We start from the raw sequence: 20,451 nt of genomic DNA on the forward strand, positions 1-20,451 counted from the left end.
GAACAACAGTCTGACAGGAAGAACGAAATATTGAACAATTCCCCAGTTTGAGAATGATTTCTTCTTTCCAGACTGAACCATTCGAGTCATCAGGTGAAGGTGCAGGTGGACCAGGTGAAGACCACGGCCAAGCACACTGACCTGGACAGTCCTTCAGAGGAGGGAGGGGTTTGCAGATGTTGATGTAAAAGGTGCCTGACTTGACCCCTTCAGGATCGATGGCGATCCAGGGGCTGTCGTCCGCATTCCGGATCAGGTGACTCAGGTCGTACTCATTACCGTGAGAATCTGCAGGTGAGACGAGCGTGAGGCCAACAAAACAACCAGTCCTGTTTTTCAAATGTCTTCACTGTCCTACATAAAGACAACCAGGCCATCTGCTCTGTGGACATCGTCTCACGTCTGAACGTGTGTGTGCGTTCATACCGATGATCTGGCAGTCGACCGGAGCAGGCACGCAGGCCAGAGCCGTGGAGAACTCAAAGAAGACGTCGTGGACCACGTGGTCAGAAGAACTCAGCTCCTCTCGCAGGAGTTTCAATGATCCGGGGTGAGAGTTTGGATCGCACACGAAATTAATGATGAAGGTGTCCAGAGGAGCTGATGAGGAAGGAGACAGAAGTGGAGAAAACGTCGTTAAAATTCATGTTCAGTACTTTGACATCAGTGTGTACGTCCTCTCAGCTCGGTGTGACTCGCTCTGCCGTGTCTGCGTGTTCTCCAGCTGAACGTTTGCTCCTGACTGATGACTGAATGCTGACATTTGTCTGCTGTGACATCTGTCACTTCAGTCTGTTACGTCCTTTCTACTCCAGCAGCCACACGAGCAGTTAAGCAGCTGGAGGCCGACACTGACGTTCGCTCTGTGATCTGAGCACAAACCACAAAGCTCTGCACACGAATCATTTATCAATCAATCATTTACTCCTCCTTCAGAGAGGCGACGTTTCAACCTGTACGATCCTCCTCAGGCGGCGTTGCTCCATAACTCAGTACAGTAACAGACAGATTACAGGACAACCCTTTGCTTTAAGTTCTTTTAGTACATCTGAGGAGGCGCAGTCAGCCCCCAACCATCTTAAACCCTTCATGGTTTTATCAGTTCTGGACATTTTGATCAAACATCTCTGTGACTGTGAATATAAATCAGGATTACACGTCTCAGGTACCTTTGGGATCGTCCTGCCGTCCCTTATATGTTAGTTGGAGCAGGCCGTCAGTGGAGTACTCCAGGGTCTTCTCCACCCCCACCGGGCTCAGGGGATGGCCGTCCTCCAGCTCACAGCCAGCCATGCCCTGTCCACACTCTGCCACGTCTGTGCAGATGTTCACCTGCAGGGTGGTACGAAGGAGGGATCAGACTTACAATCTGCCTTCAGTTCCTGAGTGAAACTTGGTCATAATTAGCGTTTGAAACTTGCTTTATGATCAAAAACGTTTCGTGTAGGTCACATTGACCTTTGACCTTTGACCAGAAATCAGTTCACCCTTGAGTCCAAGTGAACCTTCTGCTAAATTTAAAAGATGAATGATGAGTTTCAGAACGTTATGGAGGTATGATGTTCGCTTCATTCGAGTCATTTTTCAGGGAAAACCTTAAAATGTTTAGAAACTGTAAATATTTATTTTGTCTCCCATCACAACAAACATGATATACAAAATTTAAGGACATTAACTTGTGCTCTGTTGACTGTTGGCTGCACTCAAACGGTGCATGAGACATCGCCCTCTGCTGGCAGAACGCCGTCAACACCTCGTCTTACCAGGAAGTTTTTCCCATTCGCGCTGGTCTTGTATCCGGTCTTAGAGGCCAGAACCTGGAGGTTGAACTCAAAGCCGGTGTTGGGGTCGACCACAGCACAGCTCTGAGACACAAAGACGTCATCTCAGCCAAACGTGTTTTTAATCTTTCCAAATATTGTACTAATGTAATCGTCTTATCAGAGAGCAGAAGGGAGTTAAACAGTGGGAGATGAGAGTGTTGGAGGTGGACTCACGTTGTTCTTGGTGGTGGTGGTGGTGATGGCGCACGCCGCTCTGGTCTCCCACCTGAAGTTGGCAGTGCAGTTCTGGTACATCAGGAACCACGGGCTCATTGACTGCACGGTGACAAACAAACATCTCAGACACGTGAAAAACGTCCGGCGCTAACAGGAAGCGCTCCACGTCATCGTACGCCACGCTCACCTGAGACCCTCTGGAGCAGACCAGGTGGATGCGCGTCGTGTAGGTGAGCTTCTGGCCGTCCGATATGCATTCAGAGCCGTCTGTGAACTCCAGCAGCAGCCGGTCCCGACCCTCGATGATCGGCCCCCGCTTGGAGATGCCCATGTTTTTGACTGACACGACCTCCTTCGGAGAGCCCTGAGGACAGAGAGGAGGAGACAATACAGCCGTCAGTCGGTGGTGGACGTTCGTTATGAATTTTCAGGAGAAGGACCGACAGTTCAGGTCCTCTGAGTTTCAGTTTCTAAGTTGTGACAGACCTGCTCGTATATGTACTTCATCTGGCAGACGGACGCGTGTTGGTCGCAGCCTGGGACAGCGATGATTGGCCGACAGACGTTGATGTAGTACTTCCTCGGGTCCTTGGTGTCAGACAAGTCCATGGCCTGCCAGTTGCTACTGGAGGTGGAGCGCGACAAGCTGGAGGCAGAAGAAGGCGAAGAGGAGGTGAGGAGGAGGAGGGGTGTTAAGAAGAAGAGTGTTTTTGTTTTACATCTTGATGAATTCACTGGACGTGGAACAATGCGTTTCCATGCATCACCTGGATAAGTCGTACTGGTCGAGAGTATCGGGGTCTGTCACCAAACACTCGTGAGGCCTTTCGGGACATGCGTAGGATGTATACCAGCGGAAGTTATAGGTGAAGTTGTCCTCAGTCTGGATTCATAAAACGAGATTAAACAGTAAAGATGAAGACGGCACCAACAGCGTGAAGACAGCTTAAACCCTGAGAGGACACAGCAGGGAGGGTTCACCTGGAATTCAGGTTTTCCAGCTCCAGCTTCTGGGTCGCAGAGGAAGGAGATGAGCGTGGATCTGAGCGTCTGCTGCTTGTTGTTGTAATGGGAGCCGTTAGCGTAGGTCAGCTGGATCAGGCCGTTGTAGTACGACAGGCGGGAGTTTGCTTCCCCGAGACTCCAAGAACTGAAGAAACATAATAAGAGCCGAGTCAGCGCGTCATCTGTGCAGCTGGGCTCATTTTATCTCCCAGATTTCTATGAACAGTTTGATGAACATATTGAAAAAAATCCCAGAACTTCACAGTGCACGGATTCTGTATTTATGTACAGACTGAACATTAATGTTCAACTTGCTCGTTCCTTGGCGCCCTCTCACCTCTTTTCCACCTGACACGCTCCGGCCTTTTCAGGACAGCTGGCAGCTTTGACGGGGCCGCAGACGTTGATGTAGTAGTCATAGCTGCCGCTGGTCAGGTTGTAGAAGCCGCCGTCGGCTTTGTTGAGAGGCGACAAGTCGAAGGAGAATTCTGTGGGGTGACAGAGGACAGTGAGAGGAGGACTCGTCAGCGTTTGGTCCAATGGGATGAATGCAGCGAGGTCGATCAGCGCGCCGTGTTTACGTCGTACCGGCCTGAGGGTCCTCCACCTTGCAGTTGTCTCCCTGCGTCTTGGAGAGGACGCAGGCGGCGGCCGTGTACCACTCCAACTCGTAAACACATCCGTCAGATGAAACTCTGCGAAGGACGGGGGCGCTCCTCAGATCTCCTGCAAGACCAGAAGGAGAAAAGGAGGAGTAGCAACAAACAACATCACAACAGCACTGAGAGAGAAAATAAGAAAACACTGAAGAGAAATGCTTTTATGTGCTCAGCCTACCTGGCTGGCACTTGAGGGTCAGCATGGTTTTAATCCTCATCTTTTCATTGCAGAAATGTCCGTCAGTGTACACCAGCCTGATGTCATTTCCTATTTCAGCCTTATGGGGAGCTGAGAGGAAGCTGCCCAGACTGATGGCCTTGTGATCCTTATCTGAAACAGACAGTCAGCAAACGACGCGGTCACGTTTGCTGCAGTGCAGGAAAGTGTTGCTCAGGTGTGGCTCTTCAATGATTCAGCCTTTAGAAACCCACACTCTTACCCACGGCGCAGATGGAGGCGTTGGGCGGGCAGCCGGCAGCACCTCCCGACTGGATGACTTTGTGACAGACATTCAGGTAGAAACGAGAGCCCGACTTTGGAGACTGATCATCCACCGCCTCCCAGTTCCCGACGTCATCTGACCCTGAAGCGAGACGCAGAGCGAGGTGACGATTGTACTGAGTGAAAATGACCACAGCTGTTTGCTTTATAGAGACAAATATTGAGCGTTTATCAGGAAGCATTTCCCTCTGCAGAGTTAACACATGTAATACAAACCTCATTCAGGCTGGACATCACCTGCACTGCTGAGCGACTGTAATCCCGTTAAACTCACCAGGGAATCTCGTGAGGGGTGAAAGGTCATAGTGTTTGTTGCCGTCTCTGGTTCGACACAGCAGATCCTCCTTCTCCTTGACGCAGGCGAAGGCCGTCTCCCAGTCAAAGTAATAAGTGCAGTCTGTCTCGCCGGTGAAAACTGGAGCCCCTCGCCCGCCGTTAGCTGCAGAAAACACGTCAAAGCGTCAATTAAGTTCAGGCGCGAGTCCACCTGTCCAACAACTTGGTATAAATGGAACAATCTGGAAATTATACAAGTAATTTAATACATTTTGTTGCACATTAGAGGAAAAACTGCATAGGAAGAACATTAAAGAGGTCACATTTTTCTTATTTTAATCTGTAAATGTTGGTTCAGTGAAGTTAAATGAGTGATGAGACACTGTGAATCACGTACAGCACAAACTGTGTGTGCAGGATTTACAGTAGAAAGACAATCATAAAGAAAGTTAACCATGTTCTCAGCCTGCATAACGTCTGCCACGGTGCGATTCTCCATGCTACCACTGGAAGGCGCCAGAGCGACAGACAGAAACGTTAGATCTAAAACAAACAGTGTGTCCGTCTCACATGCAGTCTTGTTGCACTCAAAGTTGATCATGGTCATTCTCTGGAAGCCGGTGGAGCATCTGGCGCCATCTGGGTAGATCAGAGTCAGATCTCCATCTGAATACCTGAAGATGAAACATGGGGGAGGCTTAGCGAATATGACAACAGAGCACGTCTCACATATCAGGAAAACTCAACCGTTTGCTACCTAAAAATTGGGGGAATCATTTTTTAAAAGTCACATGAAGGTTGATTGAGCAGGAGTTCGTGTGGTAAATTCATCAGACGGCATTTTTCTCTTTTGTTTGTGGACTTCATGACAGACGACGAAATAATGACCAAACAGAACCTTCTGGATGCTGCACAAACGAGGAGGGTTGAACTATGCGAAGCTGGGCAGCCGTGTGTGTGTGTGTGTGTGTGTGTGTGTGTGTGTGTGTGTGTGTGTGTGTGTGTGTGTGTGTGTGTGTGTGTGTGTGTGTGTGTGTGTGTGATGCCTGTTCAGTTTCAGCCACGTTATGTGAAATACTGTTCCAATAATACTGAAACAAGTAAAACAAGTATCCAACGGAAAACAGCTGAATCTAATATTTACACAATCAATGAAGCAACGGCGAGTTAAAGCTTCAGGTTTCAGTATCAGCAGGTTCACAGTTTAACGGCGTCATTTGATTAGTTTTCATTCATAAAACCTTGAATCTTTAATAACTGTGACATAAAAACAACGAACCAAAGACTCTTCAGAGTCAGTTAGCTTCGTGTCTCCTGCTCCTTCTGTGATTAAACCACTGAAATGTTGAACTGTGACTGGATAAAATACAGTTTAACTTCAGTGCGAGTGCACGTTAATCATGAATCCAGTGACCTGACTAACACAGCCATGCTAACATTAGCTAACATTAGCTAACATTAGCTCTCGTGGCGTTCACATGTGGCGTCCAACGACTGCAAAGTTTATGGAGACATTTAAAGGTTAATAAAAAGTTTGACATCGGTCACACGTTACCGTAACGTCTGGTTCTGATATTTTCCAGCCACCTTCTTCACTCCTGCAGACTTCTTCACCTGGCAGGACGACACGAACTTGTCCTCGCCGCATTCTTTGGCGGGGAGCTCTCCACACACGTTCAGGTAGTAGACGTAGCTTTCATCGTCAGCGGGCCCAGAGTGTGCACTGTACGAATAACCTGGAGGCACACACACACACACACACACACACACACACACACACACCCATCATCATCATCATCATCATCAGTCTGTATGTCTCAACATGAGCAGGAGATGCAGCGTGTCCCTCAGACATCAGGACGGACACACACACACACACACACACACACACACACACACACACACACACACAGAGGAAAAGGCTTCTTCTATCACCAACAGTGAGCTGACACAAAGCAGGAAGGTCAGTACAGTTTACTCATCGAGCTACTTCCTCTGACCGTCGTATTTAAAGCAGCACGATGAGCCGGTGACTCATGAGGGTTAAATATGTCAGAGTGGATAATAAAAGAGAGGGAACGCCTGAGCGTTGACGAGCAGCGATGAAGACGCTGGTTCTTTTAATGAACACATGAATAAAACTAAACACAATAATATCAGGTTTGTGTCCTGACCTGAAACTTCTGTGCTTCTCTTAAAATGTTGTATTTTCTGGATTTTATGTGTTCCATGTGATCTATTTTTATGTTTTTATGTCTTCCCTCACTTGGTGCATGTGATTTCTTTCCTATAAAACACTTTGAGCTGCAACTGCTGTGTGAATGGAGCTGTGCGAATAAAGTTTATCATCATTAAAGTGTTTGAGTTTTCAAGTTGTGACATATCTGTGCAGCCTTGCTATAAACAGGAAATGATGACTTCAAAATAAAAGGGACAAATTAGTGTTTTTGGGACAGACGGGGGTACAGGTGGGGGGCTCGTCTCACAGGCTGGACTGGACCTGGAGTCTTTGAGATCCCCGGTTGAAGAAGTGCTTACCGGTGGAGGTGAGAGGCGTCAGGTCGATGGACAGGTCGTGCTGTTCGCTCGTCAGTTTGCAGGAGTGGCTCTCCAGATAGTCTCTGTGACACGCGTACTCAGTCACCCAGTCCACCTCGTAACGACAGTTCAGCCCCGCCGTCATCTTCGGAGTGCTGCCCTAAGGAACCCGACGGCACCAGAAAAGCATGAAAACCAAACAAAACCGCTGATGATGGATGTGTAGGTGTGTGTACGAGTGTGTGTGACCTACTGAATGTCTGCTTGACGGACAGATGAGCGTGATGGTGACGGCAGGATTGTGCCCGTTGCAGATTTCTGGAGGAGAAGAACCGGCGTCGACTTCATACTGTAACCTGAGCCTGGAGAGACGAGACACACGTCAAACGAAGCTAACAGAAGACAGACAGAGTTGATCCTGCCGTCCAGGGAAGGAGGAACGAACCTGTCGCTGGACACCAGCTCCAGCTGTTTGGAGGGAGAGCCCATGTTGAAGGAGCCTTGACTGGTGACCAGACAGGCTGCAGAGCCCTCCGCGCAGGATTTACCTGGAAGGTCTGAGAGAGGAGGAGGAAGGTGAAGAGAAGAGAGTCTGAATGTGACAGGAAATCAGCTGATGTGGATCAAACCGAGCACACGGCACAGCAGCCAAGCGTGACGCCGAAGCTTCAGCACTGCAGCTCCCTCGGCTACTCACTGAGGCTTCGGCAGAGGTTGATGTAGAAGTCGATGCTGTCATCGCCGTCGTCCACCAGGTAGCCGTCGCTCACTTTGATCAGAGGGTTGAGGTCGTGCTTCTTGCCGTCTGAGTCGAAGGCGTAGCAGGGCACCTGGAGGGAGGATCAGACATTTGACTCGGATTCATCGTGTTTGTTCACGGTCCTTTACGGCAAAGATCACAGATCACAGATCACAGATCACAGATCACAGATCACAGACCACAGACCAGATCACAGATCACAGATCAGACCACAGATCACAGATCACAGATCACAGACCACAGACCAGATCACAGATCACAGATCACAGATCAGACCACAGATCAGATCACAGATCACAGATCAGACCACAGATCACAGACCACAGATCAGATCACAGATCACAGACCACAGATCAGATCACAGATCACAGATCACAGATCAGACCACAGATCACAGATCAGACCACAGATCACAGACCAGTGTCACCGCACAGTTTACATGGAATAAAACTGAGAACTCTGCCAGTAACGTTTAAGGATACAAGAAACTTTAATACCATTAGAGAATTAGAGGTTATTTACGGACCAGCAGACTCCTCTTATTGAACTTTAACTAATTAATCAAAACTTTTTCACAGAAGCACTTTGCTGATAAACAAATGAACGAAAATGTTCCATAATGATTTCATTGTCTGATTTTCCCCGACGCGTATCTGTTGCTAACAGAGCAAATCTGATTCATTTCACACATTCTTTCAGTCATTTCACGCTGCGCTCACTTTAACACTTAAACACTGTGACGACATGTGACTCGTCCTCCAGCTCATGAACACATGCTGAGAGGAAAGACCACCTTCAGCTCCTCTCATTGTTTCTGATATCACACCTTCACAGCGTCGTTGCCCCCCCACACACCTGAAACCGTCGCCCATCAGTTGTTCCACCACGTACCTCTTTGTGTGGCTTGAACCGATCGTTCCTGCAGGCGGCGTAGGTCCTCCACTCGAAGTAATGCACGCACTGAGACACGGCGACGAACTCCGGGGTTCCCTGCAGCACACAGACACGGGAACATGAATAATGAACAACACGAACATACGAAGCAAGTGGAATTCATGTAAATGCTGAACTTTTAATTCGCGTCCACATTTCCAGCTGAGTGGAAACAAGCACAGTGTGCTGAAGGTTCAGTGCTCGTTCAAGAGAAGAGCTGTTCATCCCCGCTCTTCATCCGGCATGTTGCTGCGCCGCTTCGGCGATTTCAAATGTTGTGAGAGAACTTTTTGGCTGAAGGCCACGAAGGAATGACAATTATAAAAAACACAAACAAAAACACGGCTTTGACCCGAGCACGGCGAAGGTTTTACACATCATTTGCTCTCATGTGATGCACATTTCTACCAGTGGCTTCACTCTATTCCTCTGATCTGCAGGTGGTTATAATGCAGCAAAGCACCAAGAAAGGTAGAGGAGGAGGAGAAGAAGAAGAAGAAGAAGAAGAAGAAGAAGAAGAAGAAGACTGCCGGTTAATGAACATGCAGCTTTCAGTCCTTTAAGAAGGATTGTCTCTGCATGAGGAAACAGACGTATTCAACACATCCAGGTAAACAGAAACCTGACAGTTTCATTTCTAACCAAATAAACTTTATTAGCAGACCAAACTGATATTAGAGGTTTCTAGAAGTTAAAATCAGGTCAAAGTTAAACATCAACATCCCTGAATGTCTGCTAGCAAACATTAAAACAAATCACAGCAGCAGCTTTCAGCATTAATTGTATTAAAAAGCCACTTTCATTTCTCCACCTCACACTCTGTGAACCATCATCTGCTGTTTCAACAGAAACATCGTGACTCGACAGGAAATGACACGTTGGTGTCAGCCCCCCCCACCCCCCACCCCCCAAACCTCAGACCAACACGGCCGAGTCCACAGAGCAGAAACAGAGCAGCTGACTGTCGTTGTCCTGCATCACTTCCACTCAGATTCGCTTCCTTCGCTGCAGCCGACAGCAGACAAACTTTAATTTCAGCTCACTGACATGTGAGTCCAATGGAAGCTGAAGAGTATTTGGAGGGTGAAGAGTTTCATCTTTGTTTGAGTCCAACAGATGATTCAAAAGCTCAGGAACATTTCCACCACAGCGCAGACCTCAAAGCAGCTGAATTCCTGCCGATCAAACCTGATTACCGGCTGTGCACGCACACCCTGAACCAGGTTTCTGACTAAGATGAGCATCCTGTTACAAACTATAAAACCAACCTGCTGATCAAGTTTTCCACTGCCGAACAGCGAGCTCCTGACGTGCAGGACGGACGGCGACGACCAGGTGTGAACTGACACATCAGAACAAAAGCACCAAATGTTCCACCTGAAAACCACCTGCAGGCTTCGGCTGTCAAAGCATCGAAGCTTTCTGATGCAATGTGTTCAAAATGATCTCAGCGGATTCTGGTTGGTTGTATCAAAAGGAGCGAAGCTATGAAGAATAAATAAATCTGGATTTCAGTTGAGTGTGTGCAGGTCGTTTAAGAAAGGAAAAAGAAAATAATCCTCTTTTATCCGCGCAGGACTTTTTTCTTATTGTTGTGGTCGACGTCACATCTCTCTTTTGTTGTGGCACAAACTGCAGATGGAGGGCAGGAAGTGACTATAACGCTCAAAATGCAGGTGTTCTGCGTCGGTTACGGTTGCTCACGCTCTGATTTTCATCTAAACTATCCCAGTCAGAAGCTTCAGCTTTCACTTCCTGCCCTCCGTCTGAATTTAACGTCACGTGACTGCAAACAACCCACTGAAAGAGGGATCGAGTGTCGTCTGTTTGAACTAGTTTTACATCAAAGTTTACAATTCTGGTATCGCGACAATATTGCTCTTCTTTTATAAAGTACTGACTGTACTTTTTGGTTCTTTGGACCTTGGGAGACTTGAAAGACGCTTATAAATAAAATGCCTGATTATCACTATTAAATCATTTATTCCGACGTTTAAACTGTGATGTATCCTCCGCTCCTCGAACCTTCAGGCCACCACCACCGGCCTCCACCTGCCAGACCAAACACCTGGACCTGCGGCAGAAACGACCCGTCTGAGTCTCACCATGGTCGTCCCACACTGGAAGCTGATGCTGGACTGGACGTTGTTGTTGCTTCCTGGACATCTTTCTGTGTTGTTGTAATCCAGCACCGTGGTGGAGATCCTCTGGAGGGACAGATCGCCTGCACATGGGAGACAAAAACACACCATCAACAAGTGATTCAGGGCCTTCGGGCTGTTTATTAGGTGTGTAGACTTTCACTCATGTTAAACAAGCCGACTGTGACGACTGAAGCTCATCATGCTAACATGGTGGAACCAAAAAAAGATGTAATAACGTTTATCTCACATCGCGTCATGGTCTGGGTGAACACTGATGATGGAAATGAATTCACTGCCTGTGTCTAAAAAGAGCAACCTGCTGCTCCGTCCACCATGAATTTAACGTCGTGGCTCCAGACTGCCTCCATGTTGTCTGTTCATTCCCCATAAAAGCCGCCTGATTGGCCATCACACGCACTCGTTCTCACGCTGTCTTTCCCTGGACGTCACTGCAGCAGAATAATGTCTTCACTGCACCGTAAACACGAGCTAAACCTCTGAGACGTAATGTGGTGACCCCGCCGTCGTTCATCACCAAACAGGCGGCAGCGGGAAATGTTGTGCATTGGAACAACACTGGAGACGGAGAGCGGGTCTGTAAATGTGCTGAATCTGCACCGCACGTCAATAAAGAAGTCAATGAATGATCAGCTTGTTTCTTCTGCCAGGACGTCCAACAGTCAGAAAACAAGACAGACGGACGCTCGAAATGTGGACTGAATGCTGTCTCTGAAGCCTGGAAGCTGCAGCTCCCTTTGAAATGAACTGTGTGTAGTTCAAGTCCTCGTCCTCCTCGTTCTGTTTAGTTTGTGCTTCAGTTTCTTTTATGAATCTCTTCTTCTGGTCTTTCTATGAAGTCCCTCTGAGAAGACAAAGAAACTTGTGTTTGAAGTCTGAGTGTGTGAGAGTGTGTGTGTGTGCGCGTGTGTGTGTGTGTTATCACAAAGCTACCATAAAGGAATGTCACTGTGACCCACTAACACACATGCAGTGAAACACTGCTTCACTTCTATCTGTCCTGTTACGACTGCCTGCAGATAAGTGGATTATGCAGCATTCATGATTGGTCATTTCAGTAACTCTTCAGTCAAAAAGGGTGAAACACTTTGTGGTTCCAGCTGAAAAGTCAGGATTTGCTTTTATCATTTTAAGCCAAATGTGATCATTATTCAAAACTTTACTACATAAATGTAAGTATTAAAAGTAAAAGTACTCGTTGAGCTTAATGGATAACAAATGTTTCAGCTTCTAAAATGTGAAAATTTCATGTTCTCCTCTGATTTATGTGATGTGAATTGATTCTCTTTGGGAGAGAGAGAGAGAGATTTGTGTGCGTGTGCGTCTGTGTGTGTGTGTGTGTGTGTGTGTGTGTGTGTGTGTGTATGGGCGTTTATGATTGATGATGTGTTCCTGGGTCATGTGATTAGTCAGCAGGTGTGATTAAACAGCTCATCATGTGACCATAGTGCTTGTTTACGGCCTCTTCCTTCACTGACTTTCCGGGTGCGATCTTCCTCTTGTGAAACAGCTGGAGGTCGTCTCAATAAAAGAAGCACCGGCGGGAATCTGCAGGGCCGCCCCAGAAACCTGATCCGGATCAGTCTCACTGCGGCTGACAGATACCAAACACCCATTTGTCTCGAGGGGAAGGTCAAGACCTCAGACTGCAGGACAAGTTGTTGTCGTGGGACTCCGAAATAACTCAGCCCGTCGTCTTCAGAGGTCATGAATCAAAGACGGTGACGCAGATAAAACTGAGCGCTGAATAAATCCGAGCTTTCAGACGTGAAGCCTCCACCTTTAGTGACGGACGGCTTCCTACTAACAGGGATTTTCTTAGTGATTAATCTGCCCATATTTTCTCTGTTAAATGTCTAAACTGTCTGTAAAATGTCAACAAATAGTGAAACAGGCCCTCACACTGTCCCAGACCGACAGACCAAACCCTAAATCTGTTCAGCTTATTATCCTATAAGACAAAGAAAAGCAGCAAACTCAACAAATGTTTGTCAGCTCAGCCTGAAGAATGACTGATACGGTTCATCAACCCACCACATCACTGCAGTTCTAACATGGACTCTGCTCATTTTGCACCAGTTTCCAAAATATTTGTGTCTCTCAGATTTATGTCAATGGAAACCATGTGACATGGTCACATGGAAAAAAGCCTTCAGTTATTTAGATTTAGTTTTATTGACTTGCTAGCCAGCAGCTAAGCTAATTAGCTCCAACATGCAGCAGCTCAAACAAACACCTGCATGTTTTCTAACAGTTCACAACCTAAAGTCGAGACAGACCCTCCAGAAAAGTGACAGCAACATTAGTTTCAGCAAACAGAAAAAGATTTCCGGGCGTTCTGGGTGGGGGGGGGGGTCGCGCTGACCCTGCAGCACCTCCCCATCGTCTGGGCTGAGACGTGGATCCTGCTGACGTGCAGCAGCAGCAGATTCAGCCTCATCAGCACCGAGATCAGATCTGCTGATGTCCTGACGGAGCTCTGACAGACTGATCCATGCAGCATCGCTCACTTAGCCTTCAGAAAAGCCAACAGGACGGAGTCTGCGTGATGCTGCCGTTCACTAACAAACACCTCAAACACGCTCAGACATTAAAAACAGAGGAAAACTCATCAACGCATGCTTCATGGTCGAGACTCGACACTACGGACCAGACTGAACTAAACAACTGGAGACATATTCACCAAAGTTATCCACCGTATCATCTCTGAGTGAGACGACGCTCAAGCAGTGAAGAGAAAAGCTGACGCCCTGTGGAGGCGACTGAAGCGATGACCAAAGTACAGCAAAGATGGGGGCTGTAAACCCAGGAAAGTGTACCAGACAGCAGCTGGTGTCACTGAGGGCCAACACCAACGCCAAGGCAGTAAAACACTTACTGCAACTAGACCTGAGCAGGTCAAACAAACACCTGTTCACCTTAACTTTGGGCCAATCACAGGTATGTTATCTGCACTGTAAAGGCCCCTTTAAGCCTCACTTCACTGCATGAACCAACACCTGTACTCACCGACGGCCCGGTGGGTCTTGGTGGCCAGGTCCTCGGCGCAGACGGCGGTGCCGGGGCCGCAGGCGGTGGACGGCGAAGACTCACAGAGCTTAAACGTGTAGCTCATTTTATTATCCACGTCTATAGCCTCCCATTTATAACTGCAACACAAGGGAAAAACCAAATGAAACGAGGAAGAGAGGGCTGAAGGAGAAACAAAAGTTCAACAGACATAAACACACAGGTGGTCTCAGAGCTGCAGCAACGGATCAATTTCAGCCAAAAGACTTGATTGATCTTAAAATGTCAAATCATTTTAGTCTTTTTTCAAGCAAAAATGCCAAAATGACCTCGTTCTGGCATTTAAGTGGATCTTAACTCACGTAGTCATACATAAAAAACTAAATAATGAATGTGAAGACGTCCACTGAGGAGTGAGGAGGCTGTAATGACTGATTGATTACTCCAGGAAATAATCAACAGATCGATCAATAATGAGTCATTTTTGTCTTGTCACTCGTGAAATATTTCTATACTTGCTTGGAAAATGTTCAGTTCGGTGTTTACTTTCTGTTTGACTGTTCTCTATTTACAAAGGTGAAACTGTCCAAAATGTGTCTCTGAACGTGTCCATCTCACAGGAAGACATGAAGGCATGACAGCGCTCAGAAGTTTAGCACAATCCGACCTGAACTTTTCAAGCTTCTTGTGAACTTTTACTGTTTATTAAAGACTTTTAAGCTCTCGAAGCAAAAGCTGCCAAAACCAGGAAACTCGGAGCTCAAAGGCGGACTGAGCTGTTATCATTTCTGCCTGAATGCTGTGTCAATATTTGACCTGCAGCTGCTCAGGTTCAGCGGAGCAACACTGAATTTACACAACAGGTCGTTCAGACCGTAAACTTCCCTTTAACTAACTCAGTTTACGTCGTTTTGTCTCTTGTACTGGACCTTTGTGGAGAAACTGCGGCGCCATCGACTCGTTTTAACGCTGCTAACATTTGACGTTAGCTAGCTGAGGTCATCACAGTTCAGGTGTCAAGTTAGCTGTTAGCTAGGCTACACTTTAGCGTGACAGAAACAAAAATAACCATTATTTCCACGGTTTCGAGACCATTTCAGGGAGTTTTAGAGCTTATTTCATTCATCAGTAAGTTAGCTAGCTGATTAAAACTTAGCAGGCAGCACGTTTTCAAACTATTTCACCGACATGTTAGCTAGCTTACAGCGCAGAGAGCCGCTCCGTTGGTCGGCAAATCAAATCTAAAAGTTGACATTGTAACTGGGACAAAGAGCCGACGTGCTGATTGTTTATGAGCTAAATTTAACAGGAGACCTCATGATGTCGAGGGTCGAGTGATAACGTTACCGGGTGAGCATGTCAGGGAAGAAGCTAATAAATCATCAAATGACATGTTTCTGAATTCATTTTAGCTTCGTCATCTCGGTACATCAAATGAGGAAACGCTGAAATCTATGAGGTTATTTATTCTGTTTGCAGCTGCAGTGTGTTTCAGCCTGAGGTGTGTTTGTTACCTGCAGAGGTCCTGGTACCACAGGCTGCCGTCCTCCACCGCTCCGGACCGGACCGGCAAACATCCCAGACACGCCACGAACCAAAGAAGCAGCTTCAGAGGCGGGAAACGCTCAGATTTACACGGAGACGACATGTTTACTGTGGTGGAGACGGTCTGTAGAGCCTGACTAAGACGACATGATACAGCAGAGTCTGTCCGCTCTGGACCAAATCAGTAGGAAGTGACTGCGTCACATGACAGGACATCACATGACTCTCATGATGTTGACTGATGCTGCGTTCAGGGTCTGTGGGAAAACAGGTTGATTATGTCATCCAGCGTCGAAGTGTCCGGGCGTGTGTGTGCAAATACATTCTACATAAACGCAGCCATTTAGGCCTTTAAGTGATTATGATGTTCAATTCATTGTGGTATTTTCTTTCTTTCTCTTTGTACTGCGTGTTTCTGGTATTTTACTGCTGTCAGCTCAAGACAAAATTCAAGACGTCAGAAATTTCTGTCATGTCTCGTGACTCCACCATAAAGACACATGACACAGAGGACGAATAACAATCAGTACACCACCTAAAAGATGTACATTTTCTATGTGTCCCCTATTTATATTTCACCTGAATACAGGAACGGAACAGGTTTTTATCAGCTGACAGAATAACACCCCAAATTTCTATTTACATATCATAATAATGTGGGGCTAATTTTAATTATATTACCTACCTCAACTACCTCAAAATTGTACTTAAGTACAGTACTTGAGTAAATGTACTTGGTTACTTTGCACCACTGAGCCTCTGTGTGGACACCTGTGAAGTGTCCAGTGGCCTGTAGCGCCCCCTACAGCTCAGACTGAGGCTGAGAGGTCATAATCAGAGTGAAGTGATGCCACCTGCTGAAATCTGTGGAGGATCAGATCAGAAACCAGCAGAAGCTTCTGGTTCTTCTTCTCTTGACTTGCACGATGTGGCTCCTGGTCTCTGTCTGCGTGTTGACAGGTACAGACTGAAGCTTTCAAACCACAGATACTCTGAGAAATGATGATGACGATCTGCTTTCTGTTCATGCAGTTGGTGGTGTCCCCCTAAATAAAACGCAGGAGGCCCCCGCTCAGGCCTCAGGTTGGTGTTACTGTCACTGATTTTGGTGATTGTGGAAAAATAAATGACTGTTACTCATTTTCACTGGATTTCTCTCTTTCAGTCGGCGGCGTCCCCTTAAATGACACCCACAATGCGACCAGTCCTGGACCCGGTTGGTGCTCATTGGTTTTGAATCTCTTTTTGTGTTTAAAACAAAGTGATGACATTCTCAGATTTCTGCAGGTCCGACTGCTTCAGTGCTTGAACCACCACAGCTGGCCAGCGCAGAAACCTTAGAAGGTAAACTCTGAATATGTTTGCATGTGAAACCCACCAAACTGGACCAACGCACAGTGACTGTTTAGCTCTCATTCTATACTTTGACCGTCACAGAGCTTCGAGAAAACATGGCTGTGCAAGAGGGAGACATGCTGATGCCGGTAAGATGGAGACTTTTTGTTTTCAAATGGCTGCAGGAAGAACTTAAGTTTCACCTGCAAAGATTTAGGAAAGCGTCAACTTTAAGATAAAAAATGCTCGACATGAAACGTTTGGCTTTTCAAATAAACACTGTTTGGTTTTAAAGCTGGATTTTGGCACTAAGCTCTTCTGAATGTTGGCACTGAAAGACATGCAGTGCTGGAATAACGGCAGGATTCAGGATGATTTTGAGATTTCCAGTTTTTCTATGTAGCTTTTGAACTCATGGTGATGTTGTGTGGATGTCTAAACTGACAGGAGGACAGGAACGCCGTGGAGACCCTGTGGCCGGACGCCATCGTGCCTTACGTCATCAGCGATGAACTGGGTGGGTTGTCGTGGTCCTGACGAGCCCTGATGTGGGACCACTGTGTTCAGATAACACAACAGTTTCTCTGTTTTCACTCTACCAGCTTATCAGGAGCCAAACATCCTCACTGCCTTCAGGATGATATCTGACTTCACTTGCATTCGCTTCCAGCGACACACCACAGAGTTCAACTACCTGATGTTTGTGAAGGGTGACGGGTGAGAGATGTTCATTTAAAGGGTCACAGTGAGGCTGCAGACCTCCATGTTAATGAGGACACTGAATTTTTCAATCACCTCCATTAAGTTTGAGCTGAGGCACAAACCTCAAACTGATATCCTGATTAATAACTCAAAAATGACAGCAGGGCTTAAAACCAGTGGAAGTAAGAGAGAAAAAGCCTTTTTGGAGTTGGGGTGAATCGACTCTCTGGACTCCCGCCTGTCGTTTGTCTCTCCAGCTGCGCCTCCTTCGTCGGTTGTCGAGGAGGAGCCCAGAAGGTGTATTACTCCCCCTCATGCAGCGTGGGGAATCTTTGCCATGAGATCATTCACGCTCTGGGACTGCACCACGAACACACCCGCAAAGACCGCGATCAGTACATCACTGTGCAGTGGCAGAGCATCATGCCAGGTAAACGCCTCCGCTGACCGGAAGACGCTTTCTGATCCAGACATCCTGCTAGAAAACCAGCAGCTGCGACCAAAGTGTTTGAACTGTCTGCAGACTGCAAACGGCTGTTTTTCTGTTATACTGCTAGAAATAGGCCTCGCAAGGACAAACAGAGGGTAAACACTTGTTTAAACAAAGGGATGAAACACAACCAGGACAAAAGGTGATGACGAACTTCAGATTGCTACGTATGTTCAGATAAACAAACAATCTAACCTCAGTATTGGTCTTTTAGCAGCATTTAACAAACATGTCTCATAAGTCCTCATGTTTGCGGGCTTGAAGTCCAGGACCTGACAGTTCTGCTGTGCTTGTAGTTTTACTCACAAAGAAAAAGTTAAATTTAGTCAGTTAGACAGCAGCTGCTGTCGAGGACGCTGATTTGACTTGAACGACCTTCTGAACTTTTGATTAAAGGCAGACAGAACAACTTCAAGATGAAACGTGGGAACACTCTGATGCTGCCATATGACCTGAACTCCATCATGCACTACGGACCGTAAGTCCTGACCCTCCTGACGTCTGTGCAGGAGCAGATTATCACTGCTGGAACACCAACATGAAGCAATGGACGAGCTTTGGCTCTCTGTGCTTAAAACCCTTCTCTGTTCTTGTGCTGCAGGTATTTCTTCAGTCAGGACGGAAGCCCGACGGTGTTGTCCAAGCAAGGTGGAGTGCAGATGGGTCAGAGAACACATCTCAGCGAGCTGGACATCCAGAAACTGAACAGACTCTACCACTGTGGTAACGGCCTCTTCTCCACATTACTGCAGTACACAAGAATCGAATACACCTAAAGCTGCAGTGGAGTCAGCTCCAGCAGGCAGAACGTACTCCAGCAACACTAAGACGTGTTTCTTCTTTCAGATGATCGGATGGGAGGCATCAGACTCACGGTTGGTTAACCTGCATTGGCTGTGAGGTTCAATAAAATAATTTAAAAAATCCTGCTCTGTTTATTCTTTCTGTTTTTGAAGATACGTGCCAGCTTCAGGCGGCCGGCTGAGAGGTGTCAAACTCTAAAGCTAGAGGCACAACATGGACCAGTTTCTACACAGTGGTCTGCTGGGGCTGTGGAAGCTCTGAGAGGGACAGAAAAAGACTGAACAAGCTGTCAGGAGAGCTAGCTTTGTCCAATGTTCTTCCTCTTTTAGCTCTGTTTTTGGTCTCCAGCAGCTCCTGAAGGAAAATATCTGCTCTTACTACATACTACAGTATGACCTCAGCAGTAAGTATACAATTTACACATTTCTGACAAAGTCAACAAAAACCGAAAACACGAACATTATAAACTTCATGAGGACAGAAATTATGGCAGAGCTGTTGTACTGAATTGCAATAGACTGTACATGTACTACATACATACTTACCTGTGATGGCAGCAGTGTGTAACTGTCCTCGGCGGCAGCAGTTCATCATCTCCAGGATAGCTGCAGGCGTTCAGCAGCAACACAGATGAAACATCAGCCATTCGTCCATCCAGCAGCCATTGTTCTGACGCCTGTTTGAGCTGCAGGGTGAGTCTGTCTGTCTGTAGGAGGCAGAGATGTTCACTAGTCTTTTTTTTGCAAGTCAAGTCTTTGGTCACAAGTCCAAATCAAGTCTCAAGTCTCTAAAAAATAAATGTCTTCTTGTTTTAATGAGCCTTCTATCATCTGCTGGTATTCGGTCTACTTAGAATACTGCACAGCTAAATCTAAGAAATTAAAATCATCTACTGTATTATTAACCCTCCTTTATCTATTAGCATAAAGTATCAGGGCTGATTAGTTGTTTGTCATATGATCACTTTAAACAGGGTTCTGCAATGCAATATGAAGAAAACACACTGAATGATTTCCTTTATCATATCTGCCCCCTGTTGTGCTCAGTTGGACCATAATAAGAACAAAAATATAGAAAATGTTCCCCCTCACCCAGTCAGAGGCATTGTAGGCATTGAAGGAACGGAGATGAATAACGTTATCCAATAAACGTCACGTTAACGCCGCTAAATGCAAATAAGTGTGACAAACAAACTAACATTCACTCTGTTCAAATATTCAGTCACAAAGCTGGTAGCAAGCCAAGTTAAACACAGCTGGTGCTGAGCTGAACATGTTTGCTAACCGTCCATATGAGACTGATCAGGTGAGTTTTCAGGTGTCTGATAAAGTTTGATGTGGTTGATCAGCGTCCTTCATCCTGGTACCGCAGACTCCGCAGTCAGCGCTTCTCTTGTTGGTGCCGTCTTGTTTGAAGCTTTTATAACCAAACGTAGTAACAAAGCGTACAGCAGCAGCTGCAGGTGTGTCGGTCGCCGTAGTGTCACCTGAGGTATTAATGCGTGGGGCCGCGTAATATGGTTACCATGGTTACCATGTCAAAAAGGAGGGAACGCCATTAAGTTCGTCAGACGTTTCAGAGTTTCCCCAATGTTGATACGCCAAAAAAAAAAAAAAAAGAAGGAAAACATAATGATTGTTCACGAGTCCCAAAACACGAGTCAAGTCTGAAGTCTGTGTGCGACTCGAGTCCCCATCTGTGGTAGGAGGAGCTAAACCAACAGACTGTCTG

General features: G+C 46.6%; 2 protein-coding genes across 2 annotated transcripts in view; one reads left to right on the plus strand and one right to left on the minus strand.

Annotated features, from left to right (window-relative positions):
• Positions 1–15,588, minus strand: part of igf2r (insulin-like growth factor 2 receptor) — a 29,378-nt gene extending 13,790 nt beyond the window's left edge. The window contains exons 1-24 of the mRNA XM_076756093.1: positions 15,359–15,588; positions 13,845–13,984; positions 10,779–10,897; positions 8,632–8,730; positions 7,678–7,810; positions 7,426–7,537; positions 7,234–7,342; positions 6,981–7,140; positions 5,998–6,178; positions 5,013–5,116; positions 4,441–4,605; positions 4,105–4,248; positions 3,843–3,995; positions 3,594–3,731; positions 3,343–3,493; positions 2,982–3,150; positions 2,768–2,883; positions 2,487–2,646; positions 2,188–2,364; positions 1,998–2,099; positions 1,764–1,865; positions 1,170–1,332; positions 427–600; positions 142–288 (exon numbers count right to left, since the gene is read on the minus strand). Coding sequence (XP_076612208.1) covers positions 142–288; positions 427–600; positions 1,170–1,332; positions 1,764–1,865; positions 1,998–2,099; positions 2,188–2,364; positions 2,487–2,646; positions 2,768–2,883; positions 2,982–3,150; positions 3,343–3,493; positions 3,594–3,731; positions 3,843–3,995; positions 4,105–4,248; positions 4,441–4,605; positions 5,013–5,116; positions 5,998–6,178; positions 6,981–7,140; positions 7,234–7,342; positions 7,426–7,537; positions 7,678–7,810; positions 8,632–8,730; positions 10,779–10,897; positions 13,845–13,984; positions 15,359–15,492 — 3,352 coding nt within the window. The 5' untranslated portion in view covers positions 15,493–15,588. The remainder of the gene's footprint in view (positions 1–141; positions 289–426; positions 601–1,169; positions 1,333–1,763; positions 1,866–1,997; positions 2,100–2,187; positions 2,365–2,486; positions 2,647–2,767; positions 2,884–2,981; positions 3,151–3,342; positions 3,494–3,593; positions 3,732–3,842; positions 3,996–4,104; positions 4,249–4,440; positions 4,606–5,012; positions 5,117–5,997; positions 6,179–6,980; positions 7,141–7,233; positions 7,343–7,425; positions 7,538–7,677; positions 7,811–8,631; positions 8,731–10,778; positions 10,898–13,844; positions 13,985–15,358) is intronic.
• Positions 15,589–16,558: 970 nt separating this feature from the next.
• LOC143336629 (zinc metalloproteinase nas-4-like) lies at positions 16,559–18,692 on the plus strand. The gene is made up of 8 exons (XM_076756894.1): positions 16,559–16,605; positions 16,677–16,733; positions 16,827–16,873; positions 17,172–17,241; positions 17,327–17,441; positions 17,684–17,856; positions 18,313–18,394; positions 18,518–18,692. The coding sequence occupies exons 3-8, from the start codon at positions 16,841–16,843 to the stop codon at positions 18,690–18,692; spliced, it is 648 nt and encodes a 215-aa protein (XP_076613009.1). The 5' UTR covers positions 16,559–16,605; positions 16,677–16,733; positions 16,827–16,840.
• Positions 18,693–20,451: the final 1,759 nt, after the last annotated feature.

The sequence above is a fragment of the Chaetodon auriga genome, chromosome 18 (genome assembly GCF_051107435.1).
Source record: "Chaetodon auriga isolate fChaAug3 chromosome 18, fChaAug3.hap1, whole genome shotgun sequence".
Taxonomy (NCBI): domain Eukaryota; kingdom Metazoa; phylum Chordata; class Actinopteri; order Chaetodontiformes; family Chaetodontidae; genus Chaetodon; species Chaetodon auriga.

Excerpts from the sequence above, each read along its gene's own strand:
- LOC143336629 (XM_076756894.1), top strand. The coding sequence starts at position 16,841 with ATGGCTGTGCAAGAGGGAGACATGCTGATGCCG. Across the intron at positions 17,242-17,326 it reads CGTCATCAGCGATGAACTGG|CTTATCAGGAGCCAAACATC; the intron begins GTGGGTTGTCGT and ends TCACTCTACCAG. Across the intron at positions 17,857-18,312 it reads GTGGCAGAGCATCATGCCAG|GCAGACAGAACAACTTCAAG; the intron begins GTAAACGCCTCC and ends TTTTGATTAAAG.